Source organism: Nelumbo nucifera, chromosome 4, assembly GCF_055504915.1.
Source record: "Nelumbo nucifera cultivar China Antique chromosome 4, China Antique-T2T, whole genome shotgun sequence".
NCBI lineage: Eukaryota > Viridiplantae > Streptophyta > Magnoliopsida > Proteales > Nelumbonaceae > Nelumbo > Nelumbo nucifera.
The window spans coordinates 73,511,995-73,531,178 of NC_142652.1; the positions used below are offsets into that span (position 1 = coordinate 73,511,995).

The 19,184-nt window shown below is 34.2% G+C and overlaps 1 protein-coding gene across 7 annotated transcripts; it reads right to left on the reverse strand.

The window, feature by feature from the left end:
- Positions 1-5,453: 5,453 nt before the first annotated feature.
- On the reverse strand, positions 5,454-18,391 carry LOC104611214 (uncharacterized). Of its 7 annotated transcripts, none has more exons than XM_088902677.1 (7): positions 18,025-18,391; positions 15,514-15,609; positions 15,374-15,422; positions 14,635-14,752; positions 12,429-12,481; positions 7,437-7,531; positions 5,454-5,639 (listed from the first exon to the last, which is right to left on the reverse strand). In XM_088902677.1, exons 1-4 carry the CDS (start codon positions 18,355-18,357, stop codon positions 14,658-14,660), a joined length of 573 nt encoding a protein of 190 aa, XP_088758803.1. In that variant the 5' UTR covers positions 18,358-18,391; the 3' UTR covers positions 5,454-5,639; positions 7,437-7,531; positions 12,429-12,481; positions 14,635-14,657. The 7 variants fall into 7 exon arrangements, 6 of the variants coding, with proteins under 6 accessions (XP_088758803.1, XP_088758804.1, XP_088758802.1 ...); XM_088902678.1 differs by lacking the exon at positions 5,454-5,639 and adding an exon at positions 7,023-7,218; XM_088902676.1 differs by lacking the exon at positions 5,454-5,639 and adding an exon at positions 12,582-12,631 and having other exon boundaries at positions 7,023-7,531.
- Between the last annotated feature and the right edge of the window lie 793 nt (positions 18,392-19,184).

The window sequence follows — 19,184 nt, forward strand, 5'->3', positions numbered from 1 at the left end:
ATATATATGTATGTATGTATGTATGTATGTATGTGTGTGTGTGTTATTTAAAATTATTTGATTATTGATGTTTTATATATTAAATAGAGATTTGTAGGAGATTAAACATTTTAATCCTACGGTCTTAGATCCTACCAAATTCTAATCTAGTATTTAATGAAATATAGAAATTACTAAACCCTAATATTCTCGGCTCTCTCTCTCTCTCACCAATTTCACAAAACCATCACCACGCCCAATCTCTCTCTTTCACCAAAAGACGAATCTTCTAGTGATGAAGACTCCATTGATGAAGATAGATCTGAAGTTTATAATGGTTGCAAGTTTTGGGTAAATTTGAAACCATTTTTAATATTTTATCACTTATTTATTTACATTAATTTGAACTATTTTTTCTTAGTCTGCTAATATCTTTTTTATTTTACTTTTTATTTGTAGAAGTTGAATGGAAGATGGAGCCCCTTATAAAGATGTTTAGAGTTGTTTTGTGGATATTACATGACAATGGATGGTTTTTGATAGATATTATAGGCTCTAGGTTGATTTTTTGTTGATAGAAGAATTGTTTTGTTAAAATTATCATTTAGTATACTAATGGCCAGTTGAAACTTATAAATTACAAGGTATAACTATTTAATTTCTTTTATGTTAGAAGCTTTTATCTTGATATTAAGTTTAAAGTTTCTTACAAGTTATTATAGTCTCCATGACAATAAGTGAAAAAAAGAAGTACAATTGTTTACTTTTTGAACTAAAATACAATAATTAGGCCCAAAATCTTGACATGGCCCGGCCTAGGCCCATGTAGGGCTAGGCATGGGCCTAACCTAAGCCTGTTATGAAGGCAAAGCTTGGCCTGGGCCATGATCACCCCTAGTATGAAGTAGACTGTTGGATAGTCAAAAAAAACATATGAAAAAATGTGTGTGGTAAAAATGATTAACAGGTGAAAAAGCTGGAAAATCTTTGATAGTGATAAATTGAGAGAAGTTAGAATAAGATGGTTTAATTAATGCATAGAAAACCTTTGACAACACCCACAAGTAAAATGTATCAACCATGAGTTGAAAGGGCTAGAAAGGAAGCGATAGACAAGTAATAAGAAATGACTTAAGGGTTTGTTCATTTGCTATGAAGTTTGACATCTGAAAGTGCAATAATTACAATAAGAGGTATATTGGTATTGGTGAACTTTTCTTTTCTCTAAACTTTGAACGCAGAGAATGTTGTTCTAAATTATGAATTCTGAAAATTATCAAATATTCATTTTAACCCCATATATATATGAGAGTTTTTGTTTGTCCTTTTTGGGATATCATTGAAGACCAAAAAGTTGTATGATTATACTTTAAGAGATAAGAGATAAGAAGAAACAAACAACCATTTTTCGCTTAAAATTAAAAGATTCTTCTTAAGAAATAAGAGTTATGAGGAAACGAACAGGTCCTTAGGTAATAATACTTTGACAATGAATATGACATTAATATAATGGAATGGCAAACGGGAATTATGTGTCCAACCCCATATAATTGGTACAAGGTTTGGATGATTATGATCATGATATTTAGGAAAAGATACTTCCATAGTTATGATCAGAATTATATATATTTGATAATTTAAAATCAGGATAATTTACTCTATAATCATTCAAATAAAATTACCAAACCGAACCATACAACATTACGAGTGCTTGTTTTAGCTATTTTGTTATTCCAAATCATACTTTAATGCAAAATTGACAACCACTAATATTTAATGCCCATGTGCTAGAAGTATTTAGTGCCACAAATGCCATGTTACCATAAAATTTACAAAATCATGTCATATTTTATTTTGAGGGTCTATTGGACATTTTATATGTTAAGTTGCCATCATTTTGTATGGAATTACGAAATACATTTTTTCCTCATAACATCATGATGGTGTGAATATAAGATTCTAAGGCTCTGTTTGGTTCACAGGAACAGGGGGTTTGAAATCGGAATTGGAATGGGTTATTCCAATTCCTATTGTTTGGTTGGGCCAAATCGGAATCCCATTCCCATCCCTCCTGGAATGGCATTCTCCCATTTGAGGGAATGGTTATTCTTTGCCCCTCCCTTGTGAATGAAATCTCATTCCTATTGATTCTAATTTTCATTCCCATTCCTATCTAAACCAAACATATTATGAGAATAGACCATTTCGATTCCAATTCTGGCTGCAAACCAAACAAATTTAATTTTACCCAGAGGGAGACATACAAGTCGGAGTGGAAAAGGATTTCTCAGGAGATTGGAACTCCTAGAGAGTTTTCCCACTTGACCCAAGTTCTCCCTACTTCTATTTCAAATTTGATAAATATGTACGACATGAAGTTATTTCCTCTTAATATGATGGAGATTAAGTAGATGCTAAAGATAATGACGATGGTTGGATGATGCGATGATGATTAGATGACATACATTTAGGGAGTAATTCAAAACAAATGATGCCCAGGAGACTGGTTTGAACTATCAGTAAGCACCAAATGCAAAAATTGTGCATTGTGTTGGGGCTGCAAGTTGGGTCGGGTTAGGTCGGGTTGAGGCCAACCCTAATCCAACTCTAAGTTCTGAACCCCAATCCTAATCCTAACCCAATTCAATCTAAACCAATCCTAACCCTAGCCCTAACTAAATTCCTTCAACATTAACCCAACCCAACCCAAAGTCAACTTCGGGTTGGGCTGGGCCCAACCCAATCTTCTTTCCATCCCTTAAAATCTCGTATAACTTCTTAATCTTAGATCTTAATTCAGCTTTCATTACATATATTAATCCTATGCTTTATTAGTATTTGTTTGTTGATGTTTTTATTGGTTGTTTAAGTACAAAATTCAAAAAAAATGTGTTTGAAATGACTATAGTTTATTATGATTACTTATAATAGATCTTTTATGGGCAACAAGTTATGGGTGGCAAATAGTAGAGCGGAGATAAAGAATAAAATATTCAGAAAACATAAAATATGTTATCAAGGTTTTAGTATTTCCAATTAGGATTATAAATGATATATACATACATACATACATATATATATATATATATATATATATATATATATATATATATATATATAAGTGTGTGTGTGTGTGTATGTGTGTGTGTACTATAGAGTCAGGTTCGGGTTCGGATTAGGTTGCCCAAGGGGTCAACCCTAACCCTAACCCGAGCATCAACCCGACTTTTTTAGGATGGGTTAGGGTTAGGGTTAGGTTCGGAATAACTCAACCCAAGTTGTAGCCTTAAGTGCATTTCTAATGGGCAATGCACTTTAATAAAAAAGTAATAACAAGGTTCAGGAATTAAGCTACCACATATCTATACGGGTGTTAAAGAATAAAATCTATTTCAGAGACCTCACTTAACAGCTTAAGCTTTTAGATTGATAGGTTTGTTGAGACAAATCATCATACAGGTGGCTAAGGAGACAATTGTGAGACAGATGTCACACACTAATTGTATGCTTCTAATTGTGTAGATAACAATAAAGAAATTACATAGCATTCTTTTAACATTTCAAATAATGGTTGATGGAAGATATTTTTTTATGCATAAGGGGATACTAGTGGTGACCCATACGATGCATGGGTTGCTCTATTTCTACTTTTTTTTATGTGTAGAATAGTAGAAAAAAATCTATTCTTTTTTAGTTATTGAGCTTCAAACTTTCCTTTTCATATAGCTTATATATTATGAGAACCACATAAACCAACTGATGGTGGCTCAGTTGTTACCTTATGTAGTTAGTTGTAGCAAAGACCTAGGTTGGGGCAATCCCTATAAAGCATAAAACAAGTGCTTAGCATGAGACTAATAACCAAGTTAAAAAAAAAAAAAACTATTTTAAAACTGAACTGGTAAAGATAACCAAAAACTCGTATTAAGTTCTTTCTTACTACATTTTGTTATTGAATCATAACAATCCATTAAACAAATATATATTAAAGTAAATTAATAAAAAACAAAGGGAAAAACCTGAACCCAAGGAAAGGAACAAAATAGAGGGAAAACTTGATAACCCAAGGAAAGGAGTAATGATTTGTTTAGATTAGTTCACCCCATGTAATGGCGGGAGAATTTGGGTTTTTAGACATTAATTTGGATCCAAGCTAAGGTTCATATTGTTGACCCTTAACCTAACCCAACCCATCTAATTTACACCCTACTTTATTAGAAAGAGCCAAAAGGGATTAAGTGGTGTTTAAGAGGAAAATAAGGATTTAATGGAGAGGGGAAATGTTACAAATATTAACTATTAAGGGGTGTGTGTGTGTGAGAGAGAGAGAGAGAGAGAAATTTATTAGAGAGTAAATATAGATTTTATGATAGACAATAAAGACCCATGAAATTTTTAATGATTTAATATAAAAGTAAGTATGTGCACATGTAAGAAAGGAGAGGAGGAGGAGGTACATGTGAGCTCTATGGTCAGAGGACCTTCACCTCCTTGCTTTCCTCTTTCTGTTATACTAGCGATGGACCGATGCGATGTATGGGATATCATGTAAAAGAGTTATAATTGATATAAGTGCAAGTTGGGATTGGTTTGGATTAGGTTTTTATAACAATTTGAATGGGCCTTGTCAGAAGGCCTAAGTCCAAAGTAATGTAAAATGCTCATTCGGGTCAATCTGAAATGCACCCCTAATAATTGAGATGCAGCATTGTGCATGGGGTGTTTAGTGTCGGGACAATTTGTTGTAGTGGTCATGTTCCCCCTATTTCAATGCCCAACTTGAAATGATAGGAACTGCCTTTTTTCTCATTTTATATCCTATGGGTGTTTAAAAATTTCAAAAACAAAGATGAGAATGTTATTGCTACAAGACTTGCATTTGTGCCAAAACCAAATTTTAAGAACAAAATGTCAATTTTATTGGAGAAATCTATTATTCCTTAAATGGATGTGTCCATAAAAGAGAAGATAAATAGTTTATTCACTTATTTTAAATGTTTTCACTTTTATAAATGATATAGCCTATGTTTTTTTATTTTGTCTAACATCATGGCTCTGTTGTTTCAAAAAAATATCTGAAGCTTTTTTTCTGTACTTGTTATTAGCTCTAACAAAAATTGATATGGATTCTTGAATTAGTGGTTGATAAATTATAGATCTATTTGCTGAAATTTTTGAGAGGTAGGTTCCAACTTTGAATGGACCTAAAGTTGAATTGGATTGTACTTATACTTAAATCAAATATTTTATTTAGTGGTTGTTTGGTATCGATGGCATTTATAAAATAAATGTTTTGTACAATTTTGTCTTGAAAAATGAAACAAAACCTGCTTTAAACATTTTGTATGATTTTTTTACACCTCAACACCATTAGGCACCATATAAGCCAAGCAGTAAAAAAAGTCTTAAAACTGAGAAACGTCAGATTTAACATTTTTTATAAATGGCTCTCATGATTTTCGAGAACTGATAAATGGATCAACCAAATAGCTTTTTTTTGTCTTTTTGTTAAACGTGTTTATAATGCTGAGTTGGCACCATTTCTCTGGAAAGTTACATCAATACCAAACACCATCTTAATCAAGAGAAATGAAATGTAGATACAGGGGCTTGACCCTCTCCGAAGATGAAATCAAATGCTAGCCCTACTAAACAACTCTCTGCAACAACATTGAAAACCAAACATCAGACCATTTATACCTTTAATCTAGGGTCCCTATACATATCTTGTTTATCAAAGATGAAAGAACTCATTCATCTTTGGAAACAATTTGTTTATATTTCTTTTTTTATATAAAAAATGAGGGGAATTAAAGCAAATTGGGAAGAACTGATTATTGATTTCAAAAACATCCATTAAGTTAATAAACCTAACTGCATTAGATAAAGCTCAATTCAAGGATCAAAGTATCGGTATTGGGTATAGTATCGGATAAGTCGAATACGGATATGGATACACTTTGGAAACGTATAGATACGAAAGATATAAAAACACTTGGATACGCTAGTGAAATGCATACAAATCACATAAATACACTAATAATACTAAACCAAATGCCATATTATCTAGGACTAAGATATAATGACATGAGAAATACATACTTCAATAGGTTATATGAAGAGAAATATTAGAATAAACAATATCAGGACTTTAGAAAATTCAAACATTGTACAATAATTATCATTCTTCCAATTTTATTTTTATAATTTTCAATTTTTATTAATTTTTGAGAATGTTTATTAATTTAGTATTTTATTTAAATAACAACTATTTTTTTAAATAGTAAATATGTTTTCATTTTTAACATTTAATATTTTTTATTTTACACATAATTTTAAAATAAAACAGGTAAATCCTTTAAGGTAGATAAAATAAATTATATTTAATTTTCAGTTTTTATTAAATCTTTTGGAAAAATTAAATCTTAAATTATTCATTTCAGTTTTTATAATTATAATTTTCTGTTTTCCATTAATTTTGTTGGGAAAATTTATTTATTTAGTATTTTTATATAATAACTATGTTTTCATTTTTAACATATAATTATGTGTAAAATAAAATATATAAATCATCTATGGTAGATGAAATATATTATATTTATAATTTTTAGATTTTATTATTTTTTTTTGAAAATTTTAAATCTTAAATTATTTATTTCATTTTTCAAATACTATGTTTAACTTGTATTAAAGATGAAAAACAATCCAAAAGTACTCAACGTACAATTTTGTCAAATTAGACACGAATACACCTCTATATCGGTGTGTATCGGACCGAATCCACCAATATGGTGCGATACGGCCTGATACAGAGGCATATCATACCAATACGCACGACTCATGGGGATATGTATCCAATCGTAGCGTATCCTATATCCATGATCATGGATACGGATACGATACGCCCCATATCGGGAGTATCGTATCAATACCTTAATCCTTGGCTCAACTTTGGACTCTTACACCCAAATAGAGAAAGAGAGAGGGAGAAAATAAAAGATAACATAACAGATAAAGAAATAAGAGAAGCCATTTGTCTATCTGAACATCAAATATGGCACTGACTGACCAATCACATATTAAGCTTCCATACAAGAAGAAGAAGAAGATATCTTGCCCATAACTTCATTACATAGGTGAGTCTCCACCAGCCATGCGCATGAGTGTAGGTGGTTAGTAGAGATTCATTTTCCAAGGTTGTAACTGGTAATGGTTCAAAAATTTTTGGTGGGAACAGATCTAGCCAAAATGAATTAGAATACTATAATCAATCTATGTACCACAAAATGAATAAAGGCCTCGATAGGATAATAATAATAATAATAATAATAATAATAATAATAATAAGAGATAAAATAAAATAAAAATATAATATGACAGACAACAGATATGAAAATAAAGAACAAAGGAAGAGAGGTCAATTGTCTTTTTGGGCTTCAAATATGGCATTGACTGACCGATCAAAGGTGAGTCTCGATCGTTCATGCCCATGTTTTCCAATGGTTACTCGAACTCCAGCGGTGTTTCAATGAAACTTTACTCCCTACTTTTCCTGAAATTGAAAGCCCTTTGAAAAGTCAATGTAGGGAATGAAATGCTATGGGAGTGGGAGAGAAAGAAACGAATATATGAGGTTCATGACATTAAGCCGTTGTATAGAGAGATTTAAGAATAGGATTACAAACAGATGAGTAAAACCTCTTGGGTACTAATCATATTCTGAAAAGTCAACAATGCCCTTAACATTAAAGTGGAATCATGAGTGATTCCTTAATAAGGCTAAATAGGTAACTTTGATAAACATTAAAAAGTTTAAAAGATAAAAATTGTCTTTTATCATAAATATAGCTATACATGTGAGAAGGGACAGAGCAGAGGTACTCGTGCAAGCAACCTGATGAGAGACCTCTTCTCTCTCTCTTCATTCCTATTATAGATATAGATATTTAGATGCTTAGAAAATTTATGGATATGAGTGGTTAGGATACGTATGCATCAAGATATCCCACAAAATCATTAATACATTAATAATACATTAAACAAATGAAAAAAAACACATTTTAATAACTCACATTAATTTTTTTTAGAAATAATTTACATGAATTAAGTATTAATTAATAGGACACACTTGAGTGTTGAGAAATGGTGAAAGAATTAAAATATGCAAGGCTAATATAAATCTCAACAACACTTACAAATAATAATCTCCATGATTAATTATACTTTTTTTATTTATCTATCAAATTTTTTCATAATTATAAGGATAAATTTCTTAAACTACCCTTATGATTTAGCTAATTGATTAAGTATATCTTACTGTTTGAAAATTATATGTTACCCTACTGTTTCTAACAGCTACCTAAAACTTCCCCTACCGTTAACATTTCATCTAAACGGTCATGTGACATCACATGATAATTATATTTTTCGAAAATCCCTAATGGTCGAAAATCCCTAAACCCTTCGAATCCGTACAACCGCTCCTCTTGATGACCGTAGTACTGCAGGGGTTTTTCCGACCAAGCCCAGTTTCGGACCTCATCACCGACAGTTGTGTTCAAAGTGCAAGCACCTAACCGCATAGTTAGGGCCTTCACGTGCAACGGATGCACCTGAACCCAGTCGGAGTTACATGATATGAAGGGTGAAAGGATTGTAGACGAGGAAGGCTGGGAAGGCAGTGACAAGAGGAAGCACCGTTCTAGCAAGTCGAGAAAGCATAGCAATGCAGAAGAAACTGAAAAATGGGATAGCAGTGGCAAACGGAAGAGTTTAGGGGACAGAAATGAAAGTCGAAAGAGGTCAGGGGGCTCAAACAGGGCGGGTAGTGAGGATGAAGATGAATATGATACAAGAAAAAAGCAGATGAAGAAAAATCAAGTAAAAAGAATTCAAGCAATGGGTATCAAGATAGAGAATCAGAAAGCAGTCGAAAGGGGAGAGATGCTTCAGGGAGCAAAGGGCATGGCCCAATTGAGGAAGGGAAGAGGATCTCGTCAAGGAAAACAAGTTCAAAACCTTCAGCTCATGAAAGTTCTCAGAGCAAAAGCAGAAGCAAGCTGGAAAATTCTCATGATGGCGAGCTTGAAAAGATGCAGGATAGAGATTCCAGGTATTCTGAAAGAAATGAGAGCAGTAGGGAGAAAGGCCGTGGATCTCGCGAGCAGGAGAGAAACCCAAGGAGAAGATGGGATGATTCTGAGTCAATTAGAAAAGCAGAAGAAAGAAACTATGTAGATAAATCTAAATCAAGGAATGGGAAGACTTCTGAACTCAAGGGTGGAGAGAGAAATACGGATGCAAGAGATGAACCTATTGACAGCAAAAGCTGGATTGTAGATTCAAACAGTGATAAGGGCAACAAATCTGGGAACAGGGAAGAGATGTAGTACCTCATCACCGGCGACAACTGTAAGCACCTCATCGACTGAACCAGAGATGCAGTGGCGAGGCGAGGTAGGGAGCTTGCAATCGAACAAACCGAACAGGGATTTCTCTCTTCTTCGCCTTCTCTACAATCGAACAAACCGAACAGGGATTTCACTCTCTTCTTCGCCTTCTCTGCAATCAAACAAAACCAAACCAACTCTGCTAGGCTCTATCTTTCTCTCTCCTCTTATTCGTCTTCTCTAGAATCGAACAAACTAAACCCGTTGTCCCCTGTCCTAAAGAGAACCCTCTTCTTCGTCTTCTTTGCAATCAAACCCCTGTCCTGAAGCGAACCCGGTTAATCATCGTCTTCTTTGCTATCAAACCCTCTTCTTCGTCTTTATTTTCTTGGTCACCGCCACTGAAACTCCTAGCAGCGGCGTCATCTCGAATCCAAGACCCTGACCGCAGAGTGATGACGTCTCTCTCTATTTCCTCTGCTTCCTTCCCATTGTTGAAGACGCCAAACGATTACAAGTTCAGTCAGGTGCGATTTTGCCGATGGTTCTTCTTTCTCGAATACAAGTGGTTGAGACTAATTACGGTAAAGCTTAGGAAACCTAGAAGAAGAACGGAAGAGCCTCGAACTTTGGTAAAGCGTTGGAAATGTTGAAGAACGGAGGAACTTTAAATTTGATTTAAGGGCAAAATAGACATTTCAGCCCTTGGTTACGGTAATTTTCAGAAACAGTAAGAATAGCCTTACCTTGGTCAATTTTTTAAACAATAACGTACACTTAATCAATTAACTAAATTATAAGGATATTTTAAAAAATTTATCCTAATTATAATCCTCCAAACCCTGGTGAAGGTAGGATCCTAAATCTCCGCTACAATCAAAGAGACCTTGACCTTATCAACTGAGCTTTTCTGACACCTTCAAGACAAGTGGAGTATTGGAGTTCCAAGGTATGGTATTATCAATGTTCATACTACAATGTCATTTTATTCACCCAACTTTTTCCATTGTAAAAGAAATTTAGACCGGTATAAATTTATGGGAGTGCATATAGGCCGTGTAAATTCTGATTTACACTTTTTCTTCAGATCTGCCTCATTTTGTTTGTTTACGAGCAAAATGGGAAGTAATAAAATGTTGTTGTCCCCACTTTATAAAGAATGTAGGTGGAACAAGTTTTTTATCAATTTTCTGCTAGTAAGTGCAAATGGGACAAAAAGTGAAAATATTGCATCGGATAAGAAAGCAAATCATGATTACAAACAAATGAGTGCAAATATGAATCAGGTGCAAATTTTGAATTCAGTTCAGATTTGTATTACAAAAAAATAGAGGAAACATGAATGGTTACCGAGGTCAATATTTTGCCATAAGGCTGCGTTTGTTTGTGATACAAATGTCAAACCGGAGTATTTATGTATCCCAATTCGGATTTGTGAATGTTTGTTTGTCATACAAAAATGCAATTATTAAGAAGATAAAAATGTTTTTTTCTGACATCTTTGTGTCACGCGGAGAACACATTAATGTACCCATTTTTTGGATACAGATTTGTGCTATTCTAATAATTGATGTAAACAGGCTTATAGATTGGCGCATTTGACCAACAGTTCAAGATAGTGGAGTATCGGTAGTTGGAGCACTTGGGGTCTATTTGGTTTGCAATTGGAATTGGAATCAAAATCAGAATGGTCTATTCTTATAGTATGTGGGAATGGAAATTAGAATCAACAGGGAATGGAGTAGGGAATGGCCATTCCCTCAAATGGGGGAATGTCATTCCAGAAGGAATGGGAATGGGGTTTTGATTCTGTCCAACCAAACGGTTGGAACCATAATAGCCTATTGCGATTCTGATTCCTGACCCTTATTCCTATGAACTAAATGGGACATTAATGTTTGCTCCCACACTTTGCACCAATTTCAAACAAACAAAAGTACAAAAACGGGTTACACTGTGAACCCACTTTGCATTCTTGAACGAAAAAGTGGGTATTTATGCAAAGTATATATTTGGGTTTTCCTAATTTGAAGAATTTCCATGGCATTGGGTTCAGACCCTTGGCTTGGGTTGCTTTCAGAATTTTACAAATGGTCAACCCAGGCCCAACCAAATTGCACCTTTAGGATGGATGATGGTTAAAATGGAAAGACAAGCTTGCATTTATTAAATAAGTACCTACAAATCATGGTTTTCAAAACCAGACGGGACCAGACAGTCAGATCGGAAAACCCAGGAACTGGTCACCTAACCAGTTCCATTTTACCCCAAAACCGCCTTCTGGCCAAAAACCGTTGATTTGGTCAGCAAACCACTGACCCAGGTGGTCAAACCGTTTTTGGCCATTTTTGTTTTTTTAATTTTTCTGTCAGAGTAGGCCGTCCATTCAGACCAGATGGTCAGACCATTTGACCCAGGAACTGGACCCAGAATGGTTCCCTGTTCAGTCCGGTTTTAAAAACCTCGCTACAAATAATCAAGCAGGTTCAGGCTACCCAAGCCTAAGACCTTAAACCTTCAAACCTAGCTGGGATCCTACCTGACTTAGCAGGCTCATGCCCATCTCAGATCTACCATTGGTTGCTATTCACTTTTTGTTCATCATAACCTACTTTTTCATCTGTTTCGGAGGTGGGAAGAAATGTAGCAGAAACTTCACGTGTTGTTAGTCACGTTATATATACCATCTTTCTTAACTTGATTACTAGTCTTCTGCGTTTTTTTCCTGGGAGGGAATGATCATTGATTCATGCAGTCGGAGCATCATGGAGTGAAACCACGGGGGTATCCTGTACCTGTAGAGGCTGTACCTAACCTAGGTGAACAGTATACCTTCTAACTCTGTAATGTTACAACCACCCATTTTAGAAACTACTGGAAACTGACAGAAAATGAACAGTATCATAAAAGATGGTTCATAGATGAAATAGAAGCTTTTCTTCTACTGTATCAAAAAATGGCATGGCAGGGTATAAACTCACAAGACAATGTCTTCCCTCAGAATTTAACAACCAAAAATCAGTAATGACAATATTTGATCAATCCATTGTTTCCAATTACCAGATTGGACTTCCCAGTAAAAGGTAAGGCCGACTGCTTCTCCAGATATCATCCTAGCAATGTAATTTATCAAATAAAACATGAATCAGAATCTAATAAAAAATAACATGCCAAATAAAATGGAACTTGGAAAAAGGTCTCTGGTAACAATACGTTTTGGATATAAAGCTGGTTATAAAATCTTTCTTTCTTTCAAGTGCAACCTGGGTGACAGATATGGTTAAATATAAAAAAGTCAGTGAAAGCACCGACTTCTAATGTCATTCCAGAAACAAGTATAATGCTTCCTAAAGGGACACACTAAAATAAAATATAATCCCCTTTTGGTGTCTCAACTTGAGAAATTTGAACAGGTCACATGTTTATACTGCAAAAATATCAATAAGCTTAGTTCTGTAACCAGTCCTAAGTCCAACCTTCCAATGACCCCAGATAGTTGGTATATTTGGTATTGACATTGGATAATGGCAACTACTAGTACAAAAGTTTACCATGAACTGTAGAACCTATTGATTAACTCGCTAAATTGCAATTAATTGCTTGCCTGATCACCAAATGATATCAAATTTTTAATGCTCATGACTGACTTGTCCAACAAGGAAAGCTTTCTCTTTTAAAAATGACAGTTTTTTTGGAAGAAAAAAAAATTATGCACCTAATAGCATAGAAATTCAAAATAAAAATTTATTATGCTTGTACAATGGTACATACTGTGAAAGGACTGAACAACTGCTAAGGTTGAGTTGAGATCTTTAAGATGATGTGTATAAAACCTAATGATTTATTTGCTAGATTGCAAAAAACCATGTTTTTATCTATGTCCATACAATAATGAGCCTCAAAATGGGGTTTAAGATGGGCCAATGTGAATGGACCGATATAATGGGCTTTGGCCATTTATCCAGCTACCAATACTCTAAAAGCGATAGTATGGATCCCACAATAAATAAGATCTTTTCAAGATTTGATCATATTATCAAAGTTCTCTGAATCAAACATTTAGAGGGCATTGAAGATTTAAATAGGAATTACAAATTATAAGTTTTTCTTTGGTTACAAGTATTCTATTCAATTTTAATGTTTAGTGAAGTAACTATTTATAAGTGTAATGAGATCTCTTGAATTCCTTTTAAATAATCTTCTATAAGCAGTCAATGAACACAAGATCAAGTCTTGAGTGTGGCTACTTTGTTAAAGAATACCAAAGTTAGATTCAATCCTCCAAAGACCCCAGATGGCAAGGACCAACATTGGACTGTTCCATGTTGGCTTCTAATAGATCCTCTAGGTGTCAACCCCTAGAGTAGACAACCTAGATGCTAACTCCTGAGTTGTTCCATCTCTTTCCTTCTATTCCCTCCTCCCTACCCACTTCACAGATCCATTTCAGATCTGATCTTGCATTTTTCTTCTAGCACATCAGTTGTGTTCTACTTCCTGAATGTTGTCTTCTTGGTCTTGCCCTATATTAGTTTGTAGTTATGTTTGATTAGTAATGTCTCCTACTCAACAGTCAACACTGGAGCAAAACATTGAAACCAACTTAAACAAGGCATCATATAAAATATTTATATTCTTTATTAAAATAAACATTATTACACTAAATTATTCATTTATAGGTTTATAATATTTTTATAATTCATATACCAGTTTCTTTTGATTATTTCCTTGTTTGTTAGGGTTCAATCAACACAAGTCAATGGACACAAGTCAATTTTCTATTCTTTCTTTATTTTCTTTTCATCCATATGTTGATTTTCTATGTATTGATATGAAGTTTATCCTTTTTTATGAAGATAATTAGTAATTATTAGTGAAAGGTGATTGCTAGATGCTATGAGAAGTAGGGAATTGCCCTAGCATTTGGGTTCTAATTTAGGCTCAGTTTGGAAAGAGTACAAATACATACAAAATGCAAGGTTTTGCACTCTACATATTTGTATTTGCATTCCTTCCAGACTGGGCCATAGGAAAAAAAATCCATCACCACCAAGGCAGCAAGGTGCTTCCCTATTGCCTAGATTCACCTTGGCACCTTAACAATCATTATACTGATATTATCAATTCTAAGTCGTAATGTTAAAAACATAACGAGGATACTATATTACTTTGATTGGTATTCACTATATAAAGGTATCCAAAACAAATAGCTATTATACCAATAGAAGAAGAATGGGTATAGGATAAAGCAAAAGTCAATACTCACTGAAAGATCGATGTTAGTATGGGTTATCCAGAAGTTAAGGGAATCCCATAGCGGCTTCTTAGAGATTCAATGCTTTTCTCCGCAGATTGCATAAGCTCAGGGATTGATATTTTGCAAGCTGAACAAATTAACAGGAGAAAACTGCTGAAACTAAAGCACAATGGTTAACAAACTTTCAAATTACTAATTAACTACTACCTGTTGCTTGCAGAAACCTATGCTTGCACTATTTCAAAAGGCAACAACATTTTAAAATGCATAAAGGTTAATGAATCTTCATCAACATGTATCATGGGGTGCATTTTTTTCTTTTCCTTTTTTACTTTTGTTAATCCCAGATGTTATGAATTGAAATTAACTGCAAGAATGATCCAAAGGATGTGCAAATAGAGGATTTTAGGCCCTAGGTCCCTGTAAAGGATGTATTCGAACCAAAAGTCAGCCACCACAAACACAGATATGGGCCACTTTCTTTGAGTTCTTTTGACATGACTTTTCAAGTTTAATATTTCAATTTTCAACTTTCAAAAGAGTGTAGAAAAGACATTTTGACATGACTTTAGTGGAATGCAGTAGGCAGTGACTGGGGGTACAATGCCATGCGTGTTTATTATGGATAAAGCTATGACATTTATAAACCACAAGTAGGTATAGAAGACTTGGTCCTTAATAAAAAAAATCACAAATGCATCACCCAATAAATAAATGTGCTAGATGGTCCAGCCATGTGTTTATATACCACGTGATGTTGTGGCCTGTACCTCCTTTATGAACTCTCCATATGAAGCCTGACAAATGGACCACCAGATAAGACTTTTAGCATTTATGTAGTTTTCAAAGATAAGTTGATTACAGTGTCATGAAAGGGCTGCAAAACACCTCCATTGCTTGTGCACTTTCACCTATCCGATCATAGATTTTCTTATATTCCTTCTCAGCCTCATCCATCACTTGTTGACATGCTTGTGTTTGAATCTGTTGTGGTATAGAATGAAAAAGTGATCAGGACATAAAGCACATCATTTTCTTTAAAGCAACAAGTACTCTACATTTTTGTCTTTTTTTTTTTTTTTTGATAAGTAGCAGCAAGTATTCTACATTGATCATTGATTTTTAAACCAGTTAACTGCTGCCTATTTGAATTTTGTTTCTCAGTAGCTGTCTATTTGAAACTTGAAACTTTTTCCTCCTATTTCCAAGATAATACCAGTGGTTTAAAAGGTGTAACTGAGGTGCACTAGGCGCATAGGCTAGGTGCATTTTAGGGTATGCACCTCACCTAGATACTAAAACTTTTTGCTTTTTTTGAACCTAACAGCTGGGTGGGCACTCTGCCCCTAGACCCCCGACCACACCCCTCAAGGCAAGCCCAAACAAGTCCATGTTAGGGTCTTAAATTCTTAATTCTCACATAAAAAATGATTTCATAACTTTAATTGCCTTTTTAAGAAAATATTTTATTAGAATGAATGAATGAACAACATTAGCAAATAGGGGGTTCTCGGAGCTTCAATGAGCAAGCGAAGCGAGCGAAAGCGGCTCGTAGAATCAGGAATGCAATATGTTTTACACCACTTTAGCTACTTGAAAATGCTTTATATGTTTGATTTCATTTTTAAATTTTCATTTGATTACGCTTTACATGTTATGTTTATGTATTCTAATTTTAGATAATAGTTTTTTTAAAACATTTCTTTTAAATTTTAAGTTTATATTTTTTATTAATATTATGTTTAATATTTTTTGGCTTTTTTTTTTAATTTGCTGACATTTTTTTTATTTTTTAGCTTTCTTTTTGTGCCTTGCTTCAAAAAGGTGTGTGCCTCACCTTGCGCTTTTAAAACACTGGATAATACAACTGGACACAAAGAAAAAAAATGGACGAAACCACCAAATAAGAGAATAGGGGGCAAGGGAAAGACATAGTCCTTGCAATATAAATTATCACTGCACCAAAACAGAATATATTAGTATAATGGAAACTATTAGTGCAATTTCCATCACAACCTTATAAAGTACCATAAACTGGATTCCATGCCAGAGCCTCCCTCATAGAACAATGTAGACATTTATCTAATAGGTCCTATATTTTTTTGCAAATTGCAATATTATCCAGTCTCTCTAAGATAACAGATTGTGGATTTGCTGAATATAGAATTGCTTACAACATAGGTTAAAGAGAATATTTGTCACAGAATACGTGCACTGCTAATCAGCCTGAAAATGGGATTCGTCATTTTGGAGACACACATAAAACATCTAGGCCAGGTTATAGCAAATTAATGACTCCACTCATCAACACAATTAGGTTCCTTTGAATAAACAAGGAAACTGAGGTCGTGCTGAAGAAAAGGTATAGCTGCTGGAGAAGATTATCCAATAAATTCAATATCTCAGACTAAGACATATCCCACAGTGGAGACCTTGAGAACTGGTGTCTATCAATACCTTTAGTTTATTGCCTGTATACAGAATCATTAGAGGTATGTAATGCATCCAGTAGCTCCCAAGCTACAACACTGATGGATCTGACATGATGTCAAGAAATAGACCCTGCTGTCATGTACTCCCTAGTACCTACTGTATTAGAAGTCCATGGTATAATACATGAACAGACAAGGTAAGAAGAACATAGCCACAAAATTCAGGGATCTGTTGGAGATATTGGTTAATCCCTCAGCAACAGACTGATCCACAAGTTGATATGCTAAAAATTAGTAAAGCCAAAAGCCCTCATCTTACTAACACTTCAATGGACAAAGTTCCAACTCATTGAAGAGCTCTGTTGCTTATTTTTGTGTTATTTCTCATGCCAATCATGTTCTTACCAATAGAATCAGTTGAAATCACTATGTCAAAAACTGTATTTGAAAATTTAACCTTCATCATAAAACTTTAAGAATATAAGAAAAATTAGAGAGAAGAAAATTGGATTGAAGAGCTCTCTTGATTATTTCTATGTTATTTCTCATGTCAAACATGTTCTTGGCAATAGTGTAATGTGAAATAACTATGTAAAAAACTGTATTTGAAAATTTAGCCTTCTTCATAAAACTTGAAGAATATAACAAATATTACAGAGAAGAAAATTGAATTGAAGGGAATATTAGTGCCTACTTCCAACTACCACCGCCGTAGATAAGTAGAGCAAAGGAAACAAAAGGTGCCTATGTGTATCCATTCTACGGAGAGAGAAAATATCGTCTATATGTATCTATGCTTCAAATTCTACGAAGAGCGGAAAACAGCACGTCAAATTTCAATACAAGTGCCCCTAGAGAACACGTGAAGCTTACTCTTACGCATCTACCTAACATAACCTTTACTGTGAGTTCAACACAGAAACGAAAGAAAACAGATTAAATTTCGAGAAAACCTGTAAGAAATTACCTTGAATCTTTTGGAGAGTCTCGAGTGAGAAGCTTCGATATCCTTAAGAATCTCGGCATGGGATAGATCGAGATGGCGCTTGATGGAATCAGTGCGTGAAGATACAAGATCTCTCAGATCAGATATCTTAGTTAGGGTTTTCTGAGGCGAAGATTTGGTTGGACGGGTGGAGGCTAAAGCTAGACATTTCTTACTGGAGGAGGTGGCAAATCCTTTGCTTTTGAAGTCAAAGAGGTTGGGAGTGAAAAGAGGAGTTGCGAACGGGAGAGGAGATGTCGTCAGGTCTTTTTCTTCGGGGGATTTTGCTGCTGCTGCTATTGCTCTCTTCTTCATCTTCTTTGCCGTGATATGGATTCGCTCCCTTCTGCGAGGGAAAATGAGATAAAATTTGAAGCTCCTCTATTTATAGTTGCGAGTAGCTAGCCGAGTAGGGATGCAACTCGGGCGGGTTGGGTTGAAGATCAACCGAGGGCCTACCGGCCTAGGCGTGGATTCGAGCCGAGTCGAATACAACTCGACTCGCCGAAATTGTGCTTGACTCGAGCTTGAGCTCAAGTTCGATTCGAGCTCGATCTCGGCTCCGTTCAAAGCTCGCAAGTTTGAATTCGGCTCAGTTCATGCTCATAGCAAGCTAAATTTTTTTCTAAAAAATAAAATTATACATATAAAAATATTTTTTATTTATATACAAAAAATTAGAAATTATAAAAGTTATTTTTTATTATACATATAAAAAAATAAAAAATATACATATAAAAATGTTTTTATTTTACATATAAAAATAAGAATTATAAAAATTATTTACAATTATACATAAAAATAAAAATATTATTACATATAAAAATGATTTATTATATATGTATATGTATATGTATATGTATTTGTATTTGTATTTGTATGTATGTATGTATATAATAAAAAATTATTTATTTATTATACTAGGATCAAACTTGACTCGATTAACAAACGAGCCTATATATCAGGCCCAAACTCGACTCAAAGCTCAGTATAAACCGAGTTGAGACGAGCTCGAATAACTTGTGAGAAGCTCGGCTCGTGACAAACCCTACCCAAGCCTAAGGTGACCTCAAGTGCTCTTAAAAAAACAAAAAACCGAACTGAATCAAAAAATGTGGTTAACCAAATCGATCGATTCGGTT

Bases quoted from the DNA above. Each gene is read 5' to 3' on its own strand.
- LOC104611214 (XM_088902677.1), bottom strand. From the start codon at position 18,357: ATGAAGAAGAGAGCAATAGCAGCAGCAGCAAAATCCCCCGAAGAAAAA. The intron at 15,610-18,024 runs GTAATTTCTTAC...ATACCACAACAG, and splicing joins GACTCTCCAAAAGATTCAAG to ATTCAAACACAAGCATGTCA. The intron at 14,753-15,373 runs GTATATAAACAC...TAATTTGTTCAG, and splicing joins ACAGGCCACAACATCACGTG to CTTGCAAAATATCAATCCCT.